This window comes from Plutella xylostella, chromosome 17, assembly GCF_932276165.1.
Source record: "Plutella xylostella chromosome 17, ilPluXylo3.1, whole genome shotgun sequence".
NCBI classification, from domain to species: domain Eukaryota; kingdom Metazoa; phylum Arthropoda; class Insecta; order Lepidoptera; family Plutellidae; genus Plutella; species Plutella xylostella.
The window spans coordinates 9,434,028-9,450,493 of NC_063997.1; the positions used below are offsets into that span (position 1 = coordinate 9,434,028).

The 16,466-nt window shown below is 37.3% G+C and overlaps 1 protein-coding gene across 6 annotated transcripts in view; it reads right to left on the reverse strand.

Moving 5' to 3' along the window:
• Positions 1-15,810, reverse strand: part of LOC105395138 (lethal(2) giant larvae protein) — a 45,230-nt gene extending 29,420 nt beyond the window's left edge. For 5 of the 6 annotated variants that reach the window (XM_048627022.1, XM_048627023.1, XM_048627025.1 and 2 more), the window contains exons 1-2: positions 15,307-15,464; positions 15,145-15,237 (exon numbers count right to left, since the gene is read on the reverse strand). In XM_048627022.1, coding sequence (XP_048482979.1) covers positions 15,145-15,237; positions 15,307-15,309 — 96 coding nt within the window. In that variant the 5' untranslated portion in view covers positions 15,310-15,464. Of the gene's footprint in view, positions 1-15,144; positions 15,238-15,306; positions 15,465-15,562 lie in introns of those variants that run through there. The other variant, XM_048627021.1, reaches the window with a different exon arrangement.
• Between the last annotated feature and the right edge of the window lie 656 nt (positions 15,811-16,466).

The following is a 16,466-nucleotide window of genomic DNA, read 5'->3' on the forward strand; positions in this document are numbered from 1 at the left end:
CATTTCAACTTCTTACGAGTTATTTTAGATTTAATAGTTATCATATAGATATCAGCATGCAGTATAGTCTAGTTGAGCAGTAGCTCCAGTGATAGTATAAACTAATCAACTGGTATAAATAAAGCTGACCCGTGATGTCACCATCCCGTGGGCTGCAGGAAGGCATAAAAACATAACTGCTCCAGTGTCGTTACGTCATGTGTTTGTGTGTCATTAATATTAAGTAGGTACTCAACAATGATACTAAACGGTTATTAAATTAATGAATAGAACGAACGATTTTCTAAGCTAGGCCGTTTTTACCCGACTGCCGAAGGAGGGTATAATATTTTTTTTGATTTATCTTGTTTCGCGTTCTAACACACGTATCTATCGTTAATTAATTTAAAGTCAATTAAGTTATATTATAATAGAGAAGCATCGTAGTTAACCAACATTATAACCCATGGATACAGTATGACGTAAGGCTACGTGCACACCACACGTCTAGCGGCCGTGACCCGCGCGCGAGATGTCACAGACCGCGCGTTTCCTGCCGCGCTTCCGGCCGCCCGGCGCTGACCGCACACCATTGTGTGCACACCTTTATGTCTGCGAATGTTATGTCACGAGGCGATGCTAGTTGTATGCAACATTCGAAGATATGAAAAATCTTTTAAAACATATTGACCCGCAATCGTGAGTTGGCAGTGTCAGCCTCTTAGCACATTAGTGTGAATAGATATTTTATGTATTACAATAATACTTATGTTCTCAGCTTTACACCTACGCGTTAATAGCACTTTTCAATATTCAAGATAGGATACATAGTAAAACTCCTAACTTCTTGCTCGGCTGTTAAATGTAGTCTACACTCTACAGAAGAATAAGAATCAATGACAGTGGAAACTATTGGCAATATACACGACATGCCGTATCACCGCACCTTGTATGAACGTGCCGCTGACACACAGCCGCCTGGCGTTCACTGACGGCGCTACAGCGGCTACGGAAGTCAGCAATGACGTGATTTATCTATTTAATTGCAGCAATCGTTTTTTTTTACTGCGTAGGCGTGCATGGGTGTGAATTAATCATTATGTCCTGATGAGCTTGCTTAAGAAGTCATCATCATCGTAACATAACATAAGTATGTGTTTTTGTATGTCTGATTTATGTGGTGTTCAATAAAGCAATATTCTATTCTATTCTATTCTATCATCGTATTCCACGATGGAACTGATGACGATTGCAGTTATATTTTTTAACCGACTTCAAAAAAAGGATAAGGTTCTCCATTAGTCGGGATCTTTTTATTATTATTATTATTAGTAATATAGTGCTGTTTAACCGTCGCATCCAGACAATCTCCCACACAACTTGAAACATCAACCGCATCAGAATTCAGAGCACTTGGCAAGAGGATACAATCAAAATAACTCAACTGGGTTGTTACTTTAGCAATTTACACAAAGAACTTTCTCAGCAGACTCTGTTTAACAAATCACAGTCGTTGCACCCAGCAGAGCTAAATTTTTAAGAGATTTTTTTAGTTTTATAACTGTGATTCTCCTAATGAGCCACATTTCTTACATTTGGTTGGTACATATACAGCTTCATAAATTAGTAGTTATGCACCTTGTAAAACTAATCAACCGCATATTTATTTAAAATGACGATTTGTGAGTTTGACAAACGACAAAAGTGTAGCAGTGTGCAAGTTATGCACTTATTTATAGTACTGGCGCCTGTTACACATTACTAGGTAATTACTTGCACTTGAATTTATTAATCATGATAATTTATTACGACACACGGCGTTGCATTAACATAAACTATACTATGTGACTATAGAGAGGAGAATTATGAATTACTTCGAGTTATGGATTTTTTTATTGATTTTATCAATGGCGATGAAGTTCTTAATAAAATATGAAGTTAAAGTCAGTACTAACAACTATTTTGTAGCCGCTACATAACTATAATTATTTTTATAGGACAATACATTTTTATTTATTTAGAAGAAGTTGGTATTTGTTTAGATCATCGTCGTTTAGGAGTGATATGTCACGGAAACTTGTAGATAAAATGATAAGAATATATTTTATCATAATGAAACATATACATTCGGGTATAATTTGTGGTAGGTATATTCATTATATCAGTATAGACATGTCCAGTTTTCCTTGTACGAATGGCAAGTGCGTAAAAGCCCTCAATATTGATGACATTTACTAAACTAATTTATTGAACGTAAATCCCGTATCTTTTATGCAAATCAATGTATGAGTCAGCTACCGCGACAGGTTCGACCATCTTGCTTAACACCATAATTTTTTTCTTGACCGACTATACCTATATATACAACTAGTGCAATACTATATTTGTATTAAGTTGCTTCTCTGCAAATCATTGCCTAACGGGTTAACGTCGAGACGATGACTAATGATCCATTCGCCTCGACTATCATTAACCACTATAATATCGATTCCAAATTCAAGTTCCTTTCAAATTTAATTCAATTCAAGTCAACGTCAAAGTAACATTGTGCGAATGTTTTCGGCAAATCGGGCAAAGCTCTTTCCAGGGTAAATACTCGTATGAGAACGTTCACGCATCGTTTTTACGCATCCACACTATTGGCTCTAGACAGCAAGCGTCTCTATGTAGCTAGACTGAATGTACGCAATGTCGTAAGACTCGTAAGTGATTGTCCTGTGTTGTATGAGTCAGCGCGTGTCGTGCACACTCATTGACATTCACAGCGAGAGATATACGCGTCGCGCATCCTCGCTCACCTTTGCTCTGAAATGGCACGACTCGGAATTTTTAATTTCGGGAAAAACACTAATAAAAAACCTGCTTTGGGGAAATGCATGGCGTAACGCTATAGAAGATGATCGTATCTTGAGCTACAAACAATAGCCAATAAAGAAAGTATCTAATTGAATGCAAATCAACGACTATCCCTGTTCAAAGGCAATAAAATCAAAGAAAAAAACTATTTGAGCCAACAGTTTTAAGAAAATGTGGGCGCAGAGTACCGTGGGCCGGCATTGCTCGTGCCACTAAACATGCTGACATCATCCAAATAAGGCCAGAGCCACAATGCAGTTCACGACTCGAAAGTCGAAGAGTCCGGGCTGCAAGGAGGCGGGTTACCGTTACCAATCTACATTCTACAATAACCTGATTCAGCTGGCAACACCACCGCACATCTCGGGCTAACGGCTCCATTAGAAACTATCAAGTAACGGTGCTGTGTCGATTGTAATTATTAGGTTTGACTTGCAAACCGAAATATTTCGTGTTGTGACTCATGCGAGATATGGCTGGGCAAGCGAATTCATAATGAGTTAACAATAGTTGCGGCAGGTAAATACGGGAAGCTAAAGCCCAACACATCAGAAATAACTGGGAAAACGTTATTAGCATTCTTCACGGTGTCTTGTTGCACAGGATACAATCATACAACTGTTGGAAGGTGGTTCATTGAGTGCTGACTGATGCGACGTGACACGACTTGGAATGGAATACTAAATTACTAGAAGCTTCTATATTTAACAATTTTGGGTAATAATTGAGTGCACATAATCGTTTAAAAAGATGAATGTGGTAAATATTCGCTTGATGATGTGATCAAAATAAAGGATGAAATGTGAACCAAAATACAGCTGTCCCCTATGCGTGACCATGACCGTCACTTGGGAACTATCGCGTCAACGCGGCTAATTTTACACACTTTTATTTAGAGTCGGATTAATGTGCTTACGCCGGAATATGGGTGAGCCGCGCGGTTCCGTGCTCGTTTATTTATTGTCTTTTTATATAATTCCATGGAGGAGCGGTTTTTGCTAGTTTACAAACTATTTATAGGTTTTAGAAGTATAATAATAATACTGTAAATTATATGTATGATTATTCTGCTTTCTATCAGAGCTGGGTACAACGTGGTGTCTTTCTTTCTTTATTATATTGGTACGGAATGATAAAAAGTTTCATACATTTGCTAAACACACCTATTTGATTCTTGTTGCGTTCATTCGTTTTATGTTAATCTAAGCCACCAGATTTTTACGGTTCTAGTCAGAAACGCAGTATATCTCAAGAGGAGAAGCTATATACGACTCAACAGTGTGCAAAAAACGAGTAATACAACACAACACATTTCCATGAAAATGATAGCGTGCGAAAGTGAAAATCGATTCTCGTGTGCAACGGAACGCATTATGCAACTGAGGAAATGGAGCACGGAGCCGGTGACACAACTGCGCGGAACGGAGCGTCGGCCGCGGCGCCTATCTGGACGACTGTGGAAGTGTGGAATCCAGTCACGGTATTTCCATTGCTATCTGGAGGCTTTCGATCTGGACGAACAGATACCGTACCACTTAAGGTACCTAGGTACTACCGACACATTAGCAGCGTCGCCCGCCTTTCAAATATCCGTCAGATCCATTGAATTGTTCTATGGTCAGATCTATATAAGTTACATCAAATTTGACATGCGAGCGATGCTTGATAGAGTGATCTTAATGGTGGTAACCCTACAGACCAACGTACCCTGGTAGCCCCCAGCCCGCTGCAAGGACTACGTTATTCTAGCAGGTTCTTGGAAATGGTTGGATGAGTAAGGTAAAGATCTCAGTGACCGTGGAAGTTTATGGACTGATGTCGATGCCCATGGGAGTAATAGCTGTGCAACACAGCAAGTCTTAATCAGTTAGACTGAAAATACAGAACATTCAGCTATCTTGCTTGCAAAATAATCAATAAAATAATAATGTCGAATATCTTCATGTAGGCTACCAATATGGCTGATAACGTGATATCAATGAGTGTCATTCTGGTGATAAATCAACGTGTGCTCATCAATTCTGGGTAAAGCTGTGTTCATAGATTTCTTTTGGCAAGTACAAGCGATGAACTATCAAACGTGGCTCTTGAATTAAAATAGCTCTTAAGGCGACGGGGTAAAGACAAAACAACTCGCTTGTTGAAGCCAGCTCTAACTTTATTTGGGTCCTACGACAATATTGACATGAAATGTTTACTCCGTAAGGTCACTCTATCAACAACTCTTGTTTGAATAGTTGATATTAGAAGATGGGGAGTAGATCAGCGTGTTAGAATGAGAAACTGTGATACCAAATCAGAGAGGTCACTTGGACGTTACGAATACGATGATACTGCCATGCTGGTCATCCCAAATTCATAATTAAATTATTTATTTCACAAGAGTGTAAATAAAGACACTCAACTTCTAACATCTTTCCCCTGCTTAGCTGCTATTACAGTTTACACATACAAAAAGGTACCAAACGTTTTTTTATTTAATTCTGCCATTTCGTAGCTTTAGAATTTTTAATAATGTAGTTACGATACACGTGTAACCATATACTCATTCAAGCCCTACGGCGATGCCATAAAATTCACCAGTAAAAAACCTAGAGCTAAAAAATACTACTTGCTATACCGGCATGTTATCTCAACCTGTTATTGATGTTGAGTCATTATGCTAATAATGGACGAGACCTACTTCGATAAACTGTTAAGATATGTAACAACTTAGCAACAACAGGTAGTTCGGGATATCGCTAAATATTTTCTTTTTAAAAAGTTTTTTTTATAATATTTGTGAGCGAAGGTATTTTACCCTCTCTACATTTGCAGTAAAATGAGACTCGCAGTCTAACAAGAACGTAAACATAAGATAAGTCGTGGTACGTACGGAAAAATAAATTTCCTAAACAATGGAGAAGACAAAAGGCACGAACGTGGAATACGTGTAGCACGTGACTGCGATTATTACGTATTTCTTTATCACATTAATAAGTTATTCACACAAATCCAACTGAAGAAAAAAAACGGATGATTAATTTGATATTTGTAGGAAATATACCTCTAGCCTAACAACGGATGTCTCAAGACTCTTTTCGCCCTACCGTCTACCTGTACGAAGGTACACTTTTCCCATAATAATATACTATTTAGTGAATTTCAAAATCAACATTAATAGTAAAACACCCTTTAGTCTAACTTGATTAAATAGTTAAGCTCTCCGCAGGTTTTCTAGTCACGAATTCGAAATTTCTAATCGCTTGGAAATGTTCAAAGTCACACCAGCTATAACTACTGTGCCAACCACCCCAATGGCAGACGCAGGCTATTATAAACCTAGAGACTTTGCAATTAGGGTAAACTCACCTTCTGCATTGCTCTGAGGGCACTTTCTCCTATAAGTTTTACGGTTAAAGGATGGTAATATTGAAACTCGATCGCGGATTAGGGCCCGGCTACACCGAAGCCGGACTGACTGCACTGCCGGCAGTGGAAATGCACACTGCACCATATTATACCGGAATTAGCAGACGGCATGAACTGGGCATGACAAAGAAGTGTTAGTTAGGTTTGGAGATTTTTGAGTATGTCACCTCTCAGAGGCTTTTCTATGTAATGTAGGGAATACTATTAAATCCAGTTATTATTTTCATAATTTGAGGCAACGTGTTCCTTTGGTACACAAATTTAAAGCGGAAAACGAGATAAAATTGACTTCAAATTGCGCGCCGTACACACCTCCAGTGATGACCATAATAAAGATAAGCTTACTATTTTTTACACAATATAGTTCATTTCTCATGTATTCGTTTGTTCGGATCCACAGAGGCAGCTGAAGCCGTATGCATCAGGAAGACTGGACGAGGTACGAGTGATATCTGTGAGACTACGGCTTCTCTGTTCCGTTGCATTTTAGTATTAACGGGAAGCTTCATAAGCAGCTTTTACACTTTTGTACCAAGTCAAAGTAACAAAACGTCAATGAGTTATCAAAATCGGTCAGTGACTGGTGAAGATATCTTTTTTCATAGGTTAATTGAAAAACTTCTCCTATTTTAGAATACTTACGAACTGACAGAAAGACCCCCCTTAACCGAACGGAGAGTAATTTGTAAAAATTGACGTTCATCAGAAAATTTTATATTTCTACGATGAATAAATATTTTGACTTTGACTTTGAAAGAAAAGCTAACGTCAACCAATTAAACATGATTAAAATTACCAGTTCAAACCACAATGTTCATAGTGGAGATTTAAAAAAACCTACATTTCACGTACAGTTTAAAAAAACCTAAGTGATCGATAGAGGTTTGTGAATGCCTTCTAACGATGCCTCCGGTACGTTGGCCTTCGAAACGCAGAGGTGACTGCCCGCCGTAACGTTATTTAATCGTTAAAGTACTTAGGTATGTCTAGAGGGACCATTCCGCTGATTCTATAAGGAAACATTATTGTTTATCATTACTCTATGTATATGAATAGTCTTCATTATGATAATGTATGAGGGGTTTGTTCTTGTACAGAAGTCACCCTTTTGGCACATTGTAGGTGTATCGTTCATAATGTTAGAATAACATTAACATAACTTACTTAAACTCTATTAGGGGCTATCATTCACATAAAGCCTTGTATCCACTTGAGCATGCTCTGGCGGATAAGCGGTTCGGCAAATCAGGTGCTTATTCGCCTGAGCATGCTCAAGTGGACACAAGGCTTAACGTGTACACGACTCGACTCATACATCTCTGTATTAGTTACCAGAATAGAGCTCCCATTTTGCCGAATATTAATCATCAGTGAAGTTGTGGAAAAAACTAGTGAAACAACTGCGAGTTGAAGCTAGTAAGTTTTTTACCAACATACCTACCTGGCCTACTTACAATATAGAAGAGCATAGTAAAATCATTTGTGCTTGGTTAAATTAAATCAAAAAAACAAAACAAGAATAATTATAGTAATTTTGGCAAATATTAACGTGTAAATTGGAGACTAAAAGATACTATTCACCAATCAATTAACAAACCCTTTTGATTCAATTCAAAACAAAAGTTAGCAGTATCCGTTATTTTATGATTGCTAATCATAATGTTTGATCACTAATAGGTCGGGGAACTAATTAATGATAGACGCTCAAACCTTAATACAGACTACTTTTTATCCCAAAATTCCCACGGGAAGCCCATTAAGACTGATGCAAAGCATGCGCGGAACGAGTAAAGTGAATGAGTATATGATATTGGTACAGTAAGGTAAGCTCATTGGTAAGTTTAGCCGGCTAATTTAACTTTACATTCACATGTTTCTTTAAAATTAAAATAACGAAGAGACGATGTTTTTTTAAATGCGGAATATTGTAAGTCTCACGGCTAAAGGGCAAAACAGCCGCAAACCTCGCTTGCCCAATCCCACGCATACACCGCAACGGGGCTATCGCACATAAACATAAAAATACACTAAATACGGTCTTCGCAAATATTGGCAAGCGGGCGGCACACTCGGTAGAGCCAAAGACAAATATGTGGAAATGATAACATCTTCGCAATACGTCAACGAACTTTAATCGTTCGTCGGTCTCTTATCAAGTGGCGACCCTCGAATATCTGTAATTGGCTTTTATAACGTTTCCGCCCAAAATCGCCAGTACACAATGTATTGTTTTCTTTTATTTACTTGGCCTATAAACGCATGTAGGTAGATAGTCACATTTCATCTGTGGCAAAACAACAGTAAAATTCACGACGTCCGTTTGCGTGGGTCAAAAGGGGGATTGACTGAATCGTTTCACCAAATGAGCAGTGCTTAGGCAAAGATCATCGCTTGGACGGTGCTGTGCGAAATTGGTCATTGTCTCCCACGGCCAGCGCTGTGCAATTTAGGCGAATGTCGGACGAAATGAGTCCGGGCTAGTTCACACTGTGCCGTCGTGTTTTATGGAGGAGTCTCTATTATTTTATACGTATATGGTATCACTGTATACATATGAGTGGGATAGACAGGACATACACCATGTAGAAGTGGCATTCCGAAAAATCCCAGAACCAGGACTTAGATCTTGATATGGGTCGATTAAAACTCTACGTCTTTTACGTTTAAACACAATAATATAGGTAACTTCAGATACCCATTCAGACCAAATAAACAGCCAGAAGCCAACAAAATCCAATGAAGACTTCATAAAGTTAATAGAACCTAAAGGAGGAAGAAGTAGGTGGATCATTCCGATCATTACGCCGCCAGCAGACTAGTCTAATGGGGGTTAAAATGTGTGCCCTCTCGTAACAAGCTCTCGCCTCGTTGACGCATACCAAACAAATGAATTCATCTAGAAAAAAAGTATCATATAAAACTTGTTTGCCGCGGTTATGATGACTTGGGGAATTCGAGTCTACAAGGACCATAGAGCATTCTACAGCAATGGAAGTTTAGAGATTGTATGAAACTACGAAGTTTGGTAAATTAGTAAGTTCTGGTTTGATAAAGTGTAGCTTTCCAACTTTGTCTTCGCTGTAAACGCGATATTCCCACATGATTACAATATATGCAGCTCGCGCATGCGACCGTAGATACGACGAAAGTTTAATTAAACGGGTAGTTACATCTTTGAATTAAAATTATGATCACCTTCATCCCGGTAACCATAGTTAGTTTATAATCTTGAAAATCTAAATTACGTTCTATGAGATCACTATCCATTTTCAACGTTTCTAACTCGGCAAAGATTGAAGTGAATAATAGAAGCGCCACTATAATTTAACGCATTGGCCACGTGTTTGATTTGAAATTTCGAATGTCGTTTAATCACAGCGGCACCGCGGCATCTGGCCAGTATCAACATTGCTGGTGTGCGTACATAACTGATACCGGTCAATTAACGAACGCACTGACGCCGATACAAATAGAACTGTGGAATCTCCGAAGAACAGATTAGATAAATAAATATGTGGGGACATCTTACACACGGCCATCCGACCCCAAGCTAGGCAGAACCTGTGTTATGGGTGTCGGACAGCTGATATATCTACACAAATACATAGATAGATAGATACTAAATATAAATATCAACACCCAAGACCCGAGAACAAATATCTGTGTTTAAACAAATATCTGCCCCAGCCGGGAATCGAACCCGGGACCTTCGGTTCAGTAGTCAGGGTCACTAACCACTACGCCATTCGGTCGTCAAAAGATAGGAATGTAGAGTCACAATTGCTTCATAGATCCGGCGCTTATTTCGATCTCGTTAAACGTATTGCATTGCTACAAATATTAATTTAATGTTTAAGTAACCAATATCATCAAAAAGTACCTAAACTTACGTCAAGTCATGAAAGAGATAATATAAAATAACGATATGGGTACTATGGTGACGTGACGTGTAGACAGATTGAATGCTGACCTTAATAATAGAGAAACACAATAGTATTTTGATTGGACGCTATATAGGTACAGTATACAAAATCATACAGTATACGTGTTGTCCAAGAAAGCAATGTAGTAGGATAAATCCTAACTAATATTATAAATGCGAAAGTAACTGTGTCTGTCTGTCTGTTACTCTTTCACGCCAAAACTACTGAACGGATTTTAATGAAATTTGGTATACATACGGTCTAGACCCTGGGAAAGAACATAGGCTACTTTTTATCCCGGAATTCCCACGGGAAAACTTTTTAAAGCGAAGCGTAGCGCGCGGGAACAGCTAGTAATATATAAAATGCATCCAACTTTACAATAATACTTATAAGATCCTGTTTCCTCTACAAAACCGATCCGCAGTAGTAGACGAAGCTATGTAGTTAATAAATGATGGTCAAATGGCGTTGAAATATGAAAATCGAACCAGGAATATATGCCAGTTCTCAGCCCATTATTTATTTGTTGGAATGGATTATGGGTTCCGTATGTTTAAGGCTTTCATGTTAAGCGATAGATTAATTTACTATTGTTGTCATCATAATCTTAAAATTACAAAAATGCTCGTTTGATATGATTTTTAATTAGGTTGTTAAGCCTACCTGAATCAGTAGTAAGTAAATAATGCGCTCAGTACTAAAAATTATTTTCATAAACGGTTTACCACTATTTTTTTATCTTCCCACGTTTAGCGTTATTTGCCTTCAGCTAACACCGAGCCTAATAAGCCAACATTGCCGCCGCGGGCTGAAAGGCACAATAAAATAAAAACACCGCCATTTTCCCCAACTTGCGAAACTGTTAACTACCTGCATTCTATTTTTAAATCTAAACCTGAACCTTCTTGGAACTGCGCGTGGAAAGAGCAACTTTAGAGCAATTGAAACGAGGTTCATCAATTTAGAAGAATTACAACCTAGGAAACCTAGAAGGAGATACCCTGTAGATGGATGTGAAACCAGGTATACCTAGAGATAAAATTAAATTTGAGAGTAGAGAGAAGTTTCAACAAATTTCAGAATCATAATAATTTGAGCCATAAGACTTTTCCGACATACAATATTCTCTGTAAAGGTTTATTATGACACGGAAAAGTAAAATAGTGACATCATTTAAGTGCTACTTATATAGGTTGTGCCGGTTCCCATCCCAGAGTAGGGTGCGGTTATGTCAGCCATGTTTCATGGCTCTCTGGGTAACTACGGTTAGTGGGTCCACTAATGGATTTGCAATCACATCAATCAAACATTACTGTTAGGATGTCTTTAAATAAAAGAACCTCTATTTCCCTTGGCAATCAAGTGGGAAAACCGAAAAACAAGAAACAAACCTTAACAATAGAAGGGAAAGCGAAGTATCCTTCGTCACTAGCATGATGCTTTGATATCAGAATCTATTAATTGCCAATAATATTTTTTTTACATATCTCGTTAGGTAAATATAGTAAATTCTCGCGTCAGTGTCTGTATTCAAAAATTTTCCTTATCATCCTAACATTGTCACAGACCGTACCCGTTATTTTTCTAATAAGACTTGTGTACTAAATACCAGATAGCATCTGAACTAATAATAGAACTTAACACGTTTACCACAACTATCACAAGCAATGCAACAGTAGAGAGCATTCACCTCCACACTGTCCCGCAGGATAATAGCGACAGCATGATAAAATAGGACCTATTGTATGTTCCTCAAGAGTTATTCCCCTTTGTTAGTCGTAGGACTACTGGCTGTGAATGGTGTGGTACCGGTATTATGCAATAAGAATAGTTATGTTGCCTGTTGCCGAGGTATGTTTTAATCGTAATCAATGTGAGAATTATATTGTATTATGTATATTGTATATTCTCGACGCTTGAACGTGTCTAACCAGTTCTGTGGAGCGTATCAATTTCTTATGTATCAGTTTTAGTCTTTGAAAATCTAGGATTCAAATCAGAAACACAAAACGAATGTGTTCTCTTCAAACAGAGTATACAAAAAAATAGATAAGAGAATTAGAATTAGATGGAATCTAGTTCTATTTTTGTCCCCTCCATTCCCACGGGAAACGAGTTAAAAATTCGAAGCGAAGCTCGCCGGCAACTACTAATAGAACTATAAGTAATCCGTGAATCATGGCGAAAACCATAAAAAAAAACACAGCGAAACATTATTAACCATGTAGGTAATTAATCACAAGATAATCATGTAAAGGTATTATGTAATGTTACTTTCAGAAGTTACATTGCAATTATTTCTTATATGTGATGTGACTGACTAGTTGACTTCATAGACAAATAATGGGAATCTGGGAATGCATTGTACTCGTAACAGTTCAAACAACAAGGCAGCGGCAGTCCGACTTCATATTATAACGATGCAACCCCGAAACGTAAAAAAGGGTGTTAAATGTTTCAAGATCCCCTATTATAAAATACTGAAATATTTGTCCGGTTATCACCAAAAGCAAGATAGTTCCTGTATCAGTGTCGCGAGCATAGGATTCGATACTATTTGCGAATCTACACGAAGGGTCACTTTTACCAAACGCTAAACGTATTTAAATCTGATTTTATATACATTTTGTACTAACTGACAGACGTATGACAGGCTACTAAATACGTTTAGCGTTTGGTGAAATTCCACCTAACATATGGAAAAAACAAATGTCACTTTTGGAACTAACTTTGCCTTACATTTTGACAGTGACAGTTGACGATACGCAACGTTAACGGAGGATCGAAACTTGTGCTCACGACTCGATACATTATTATATCGTTTAATGCTTAGGTACTCCCTAATACCTAAATCTATTTCCATATTTCAGTGTTAACCAGTCAGTACATATATACAAGTTCTAGTCCAGTAGTCGAGCTGACCTCAACCCGACGATATCTTCTTACGATAACTCCACCTAAGGTGTGCCCTTATTGCTAGTTTCAATACAAAGAATATCGTATGATAACTCATTCTTATCTCGCTTATTCATACATTTCATAAACAAAGATAGGCGACGATTACAACCGGGATGTTACCTGTAATATTTATTTATAAATACTTAGTAAGTTGCGTTTAAGCGATAATGTATGTATGCCTACTAGGTAAAGAACTATTAGGTGCATTGCTTCGTTGTACTAATATAAATATGTGATAATTAAAAATATGAAAAAAAATAAAAAAATAGACATTTTAAAAAAATGCCTTTACATGATGTACGATATTTCCGCCATTTCCAGTCCATACCATTTTGAACGTAATAATAAATTATGAATAATAATTTAATATGTTTGACAGTATACCTACAGGCTGACTTAATTTTACTGTTAACTCAGGATTGATAATTATGATATACCTACCCAATGAAAACTAGTTAAGCAGGGTTTTCAATTCAACCATTTCACACTGAAACCCTACTGATATTGATTGCTCTTATCTCTCTATCTACAGTTACCCGATAACTGGGCTCATGACTTCACTTCACAGAAGGCTGTTAGGCATCTTCAATGAAATACATTCTACCTGCTCATTGATTCTAGGAACCCAAGAGAAGCTGAATTGCATTGTTTTAAGTTTGATCTTCGCCTACTTTTATGCAGCATATGTTGTAGTAAGTTAAATTTGAATTAAATTTTGTGTAAAATGATTCTAAACCTATAATATAATCATACAGTAATGATGAAACAGAAATGATATATGGCTATGTAGTGTATTGACAAATACACAATACAACGAAATTAATAAAACAATAGACAAAATGGCCTTGTTCTCAATAGGTTTTCATGAGACCATGAAATTTTTGGGTGCGGCTATTCGAACATAAACATTATAGAACAATATGGTATGGTCAGGACTTCCGATGTTAGGATCACATATTTATAAATATGTAATATTTTAGAACATCATGTTGTATGTGTTATAACTATACATACCTATAAGGTTTTTGAGTTTGGGTAAAAAATTACAGTCATAGAGTAATATAATTATAGTAGGTATTACATTATTGCACAATATGGGTGTAGACCACACTTGTTATAAATGTTATGATGGTGTGGAGAAGAATCAATTGATTGTAATAAATTGAACACCATGAACTTATTGATGCAAAGTGTCCACCGTGCCATTGTAATATGCATAAGAATAGCGATATAAATAGAAAAAAAATATAAAATTTTTAGTAGTAGGTACCTAATTAAATCACCATTTAAAAGATTTCCTATAGCCCTGACCCGTTTTTGTTTTATGAAATGATTGTGAAAATTAACTGACACATCTAATCTTTAAACAAATAAAGGTAGGGCCCCGGCTTACTTGATGATAAGATAAAAATACAAACATAAGCTGTACCTAATTTAGGTTACCTATCAGTTTATGGTTTATGAAAAAAGGCAATTTAATATAGGGACATATAGCTTCAACAATGATAACCGTTGAGTACTAAAATATAATATATTAGTACCTAAATGAAATTAAATAGTAAATTTTTTATATGTAATGGAGTGCACAAAATGCATCTCTGAATGACATACCATATATCCTGTGCCAATCAGGTTATCAGCTATTGAAAACAGAGTGGCTAGGCCATGGCAACAAACCCTAGTTTTGGCACTAACAAATTTTATTAACATCAGCTTAAATCTCATGTGAATGTGGACTATGTGGTAATTTTAGTGATTCATAGCTTTAGCTAGTGGTAAACATTTCAACTGTTTTATTCATTCATAAATGTTTTATTATGGTTTCAAAATCATAATATTAATGAAATGTACTTTTGAGGAGCTATGCTATTACATAGCTTGACATTTATTGAAGTTGCATAAAAGTATGATTTGCAATCCCAAATGAATTTCACATTGGGGTAACCACCCAACCTTTCACTCAAGAAGATAACTAAATAACATTCCATAACAATGACATTACAAATGCACTTACCTTGCGGAAGGCAAACAACTCATTCTGCAGCTTCTGCCTCTCAGCGGAGGGCTGCTGCCCCTTGCCTCGTATAAACTTGAGCATCCTTCCAGCCTGCAACAGAACAATCACTTAGCACCGCACACAAACACACACAGACACAAATGCACAGTGGACCAGTACCATTATATCATGCTTGGTAACCCGCGAGTGGACAAGCCGAGCCGGTGCCGCTGCGGCAACTGACTGTTCGCGCGCCGCCACCCATCCATCAGCCACCAGATTAAACTATCGTCGCCTGCAAGATACACGGCGCCCCGATAACACAATCGATAACCTGCCGGCTCACGGATTTCGTGGTTTAGCCACAAGACAACGCCTGTCTGACAGGTACAGGTTTTAAGCACCGAAACAAAGATCCGTAACAACTATTATTTACCTTTGATCGTCAGTTTGAGTTGTATCAGTGATTATATCCAATTTCATATGAACCACAACACACTGTAGAGTCAGAAATTCACACAAACATGAATAAGTAGATTCACAAATTCATATTCACGAAAGCACCACGCACGGGAACGGCAAACGTACATTCCAATTTCGTTGATTTTGATTCGCTCGTTTACCGAACAAAACCAAAAAACGCTCAACGCGAACAAACGCCGCACCGCCGATGACGTAGCTGGGTTACCATGTATGGATTAAAAATTACAAGAATCCAGTGTTGCCAGTGGCAGATAGTCAAATAAAACACGAATCAGATCAAAAAGTAACATTTTCCCCAGAAAAGTAACATGACCTTTTTAAATAATTATGGAAACCGACAAAATACTTATTATGGCAGTTTATTATACAAAAAGTAAAATAATTTTCCTGTCCTATTCGATAAAATTTTAAAAATCAAAAAACATACAGTCATTGTCAGTCAAAACTTATTTCAGTTGCAAACACGACTCGTTATTAAATGACTGATTCCATAAAAACGTACTCATTTATTGGATTAAAATAATGAATTCAACATTTACTTAACAAATCACAACGCAAATTACAAAAAAAAAACAACGACACATAGTATTAGGTAGTTACTTTGAAAAAAGTATCGACTGATCGATTCACTGCTAGTCAGACAGAACTTAGAGTGAACCTCACTCGACTCACTTGTTCGCACGCCGAGAAACCGGGATGGAAGATTGCGAAATAAACTCGACTCACGCGAGTGAGTGAATATGCGGCACGACGAAGTTGAAAGATTTTCACACCGTTAGTCAATTCACAAAATCAAGTACAATCCAACGTAACAAACAAAAAAATGTATAATTCTTGGAATTGTTTCATTCATTTTT